This window comes from Copadichromis virginalis, linkage group LG18 (genome assembly GCF_057382275.1).
Source record: "Copadichromis virginalis isolate Kocher_CV1m ecotype Utaka linkage group LG18, C_Virginalis_male_GT1.1, whole genome shotgun sequence".
Taxonomy (NCBI): Eukaryota; Metazoa; Chordata; class Actinopteri; order Cichliformes; family Cichlidae; genus Copadichromis; species Copadichromis virginalis.
Window position 1 is genome coordinate 36,100,230 of NC_140635.1, and position 3,693 is coordinate 36,103,922.

The 3,693-nt window shown below is 40.0% G+C and overlaps 1 protein-coding gene across 1 annotated transcript; it reads right to left on the reverse strand.

Moving 5' to 3' along the window:
• Nucleotides 1–2,382, reverse strand: LOC146688413 (uncharacterized). Its single transcript, XM_085438978.1, has 2 exons — nt 1,887–2,382; nt 1–1,003 (listed from the first exon to the last, which is right to left on the reverse strand). The coding sequence occupies exons 1-2, from the start codon at nt 2,144–2,146 to the stop codon at nt 733–735; spliced, it is 531 nt and encodes a 176-aa protein (XP_085295104.1). The 5' UTR covers nt 2,147–2,382; the 3' UTR covers nt 1–732.
• Nucleotides 2,383–3,693: the final 1,311 nt, after the last annotated feature.

The window sequence follows — 3,693 nt, forward strand, 5'->3', positions numbered from 1 at the left end:
TTCCCTTTTACTAAATATCTACAACCAATCTGATTATATCCTGTTATTGTTTTTTTTTTTTCTTCAATGTTGAAATTAAAATCTAGTAGCAGCCTTCTCATTTCTTTGTGTTTTGTGCTGTTTTACAGGCCCACAGAGGAGGACGGCTCCGAGGCAGATGAGGGACGGGTCCCAGGACGGTCCATCGGCGGTGGAGCTGGCCATCCTGGAGTCCCTGAAGAGGCCACACCAGTCTCCAATGGAGCATTTCCTCCTCAGCCTTGTTCCTGCTCTGGAGAGCAGCTGGTCCTTTTTATTCCTGTCTCTCTGTAAATTCTTATATTTTATATATTTATGTTTAATGTTTTTCTGTTTGAGACTTTTAATATTATTTCAAATAAATGTTTATAATGACTAATGTCTCAGTTCTACTACACAGCAAATGTTGGCACACGACTTGACACATGTAGAATTTATTTCATATTATACTAATGACAAAATATACTGATACAGTGGGATGCAGAAGTTTGGGCAACCTTGTTAATAGACATTATTTTCCTGTATAAATTGTTGGTTGTTACAATAAAAAATGTCAGTTAAATATCATACAGGAGACACACACAGTGATATTTGAGAAGTGAAAAGAAGTTTACTGGATTTACAGAAAGTGTGCAATAATTGTTTAAACAAAATCAAGCAGGTGCATCAATTTGGGCACCACAAAAAAGAAATGAAATGAATATTTAGTGTATATCAATGTGTGTGTCTCCTATATGATATATGGGGTGCCTTTGTCTGGATGTGCTTCCCATCCAGAGCTGCACAGCACAGAGGAAAGTTCCAGCGCTCCTGGAATCCCTCTGTGATGGACCGCCAGTCTCCAGGTGAAGGCACAGCCATGAAGTCGTCCACTAGACAGTCCCAGATGGACGTCGCTGCCTGGGGGGTGATCTGGCTCACCGTGGACACACAGACTCTGAAACTGAACGCGATGGTCCTGAAGGAGTCCCCGGTGACAAGGAACCTGGACAAAATTGTTCAAAATCAGTATTATGTGTACTGCAGTTACAAAATACATTATTCAAATTCCAAAATACTTTTGTGATGTCAGATTTAAATCACAAAACTTAAATCTTACATAAAACATTTTGTAATTATAAGGATAATTACAAAATGTATATTAGATAATATCTAAAACAGTTGTGTTTTGTTTTAACTTTAACATATCATAATTTGATTGGTAGCAACTTTCACAACGACAGTGAGCCAATCACTCATAATTCCTAAACATGTCAATCAGGTAGGAATGAAGTAAGACATTAATAGAAATAAAGAGTTGTGTGTTGACATGTAGCCCTTTCCTTGCTTATTAATATTTTTGAAAAATTAATCTGTGATAAGACAGCTTATCAAGATAGAACCATGTAACTAGAGATGAACCAAACTGTTCACAGTTTTATCTAACTCTGTTTTAATAAAGGCTGTGACCCCTGCTATAGAGTCTGACAGCTGCAGGGATTATATACAAATATTCAACTATCCCAGAATTAAACCAGGTCTAAATAAAAAGGAGTGAGTATCACTACAAAGGTTAACTCAGTGGTCCTAATGCTACAGTTTGATATCAGCAAACACCGAGCGCATACATTGATGTGACACCACAGCCATGCTATCATGCAAACACTGATAACAGCATAAATCGAATTAAATCGGGACTTGATGAGAGCTTCTGAGTATCACTAGAAATATTATAAAGAGTCGTCTCTGTACCACAGTTTGCTTTCAGTAAACACCGACAGCATTCACTGTTAGCATAGCACATCCATGTTAGCAGTGTATAACTGGATGGATTAGCATATTAGCACAGATATCAATAAAGGACTACCGTATTAAATAGTTTTACTAACCTCAGGCAGACGGACAGGCGCTCTGCAGGTGGGATTGAGCGTCTGTAGTTGGTGTCTAGGCGGGCGATGCTGGGACCGACGAGGGAAAGCAGGTCCTCAAACTGGCCGACGGTGATAGCGCTGGAATCGGCCGTCATCCAGGCGCAGCTCCTGGAGCAAGTGGTGAAACTCACCAAACTGCTCATGCCTCTGGAGGACCTGATGGACCCAGGTACGGCGAGGACGTCTTTTACGCTGCTGCTCTGCTCTCCACAGTACATAGAGAAGGGAGACTCTCTCTTCAAGCGCTAGCTCGATAGCTGCCATCTTGCAAAGATACCGGTCTGGCACAACTCCCTCCCACATTCCTCCCACATTTCCGGTTCACGCGCGTCAAAATATGATATTTTGACGCGCGATGGATTTTTCTTGGACACGCGTTGAGACGCGAATGTACACGCGTCAAATTAGGGGCGTTTGGGGCGTTTTATTCGCGTCCATCGCGTTCGGTGTGAACACACCGTAAGTTTTACAATGCCGGTGATTTACGACTCTTTCGCGACAGTCAACTGTGGCGTAAACTCTGGCGGGTCTCAGAGCTAGCTTATGTGAGCCAGCAGTGACATCTATACATGCAGTAGCCTTAAAATACTGATTATTTATTCTCCTGCTAGGTAAGAATTTGTGTTTTATACGTTTATTGTCACATTGTGCGCCATGTTATTGTTTCGGTGAAATGAATTTCTACAATGGCGGACTTAGACAAAATAGTGTTACTGTTAATTTGACTCTCTGCAGTGTTTAAATGCTTACACATACACACACACACAGTTACTGTCCCTCCACACGTATCAGTTCTGCTTCTATGCCCCATCTTTGTTTACTCTTTCCCACCCAACAAGTGCATAAATAAGATGTTAAAAACGTCATCATCATATCAAACATGATCGATTTGGGGGGAGTTTGTTTGGCACATGCTGACTGCATTCTAATTATAACCAGAAGAGGAGGCGAGAGCAGAGAACGAGAGTGCAGCAGTTTGGTGAAAGGAACAGGTGAAGAAGAGGTGAGCATCCAAGAGACGAGCAAGAGGACGGTTTCAAAGCAGACATTATGGCACAATAAAAGCTGTAAGAGCAGAGATTCATTCATATCTTTACTATTTTTCTTTAGCTTCTACTCCCGCTGCTTACAATAAATCCGAGATAAAGAACAAACAAGAACAACTCACATGGCATTGATTGTTTAGTTCAGTGTCACTCTGTGATTGTTTGACATTTCATATAAATGTGACTCTAAAATATAGCCAATAATATTAAAAAGCTGCTGTTACTGAGTGAAACTTGAAGGATTATGATAAACTTCAGTTCTTACTGAATCTGTAACATTGCTTTTTTTTAAATTGTTAAATGACTTTTGTGTCACTGTGCACAGTGAAAAGCTCACCTGATGTAGTGGTGAGGCCATGTTCACCACTAGATGGAGACAACCTGGCACAGGTTTTTCTATGCACTAAATTTCACCCTGAAAAGCCTTGGTGGGAATTGTTGTTTCATAGAAAGTAAAGGAAAACATGTCTTGAGGTCTTTTTCCAGTGTTTTCAAAATTGTGTTTTTCACATACACATCAAAACTTCACACAGACAAACACACACACAAAACAACAAAATATGTCAATTAGGGAGGGCAGAGAGCGCAGCAACAAAAACTAATGGCTACATTTAGAGTAATGTTTAAAAATGACTTCATTTAGCAGGATGTTGCTTTTTTCTCTTCTTATTCTTTCTTATACTGAACCTTCATTTGTTTTGTATGAGATGGTAATTTTT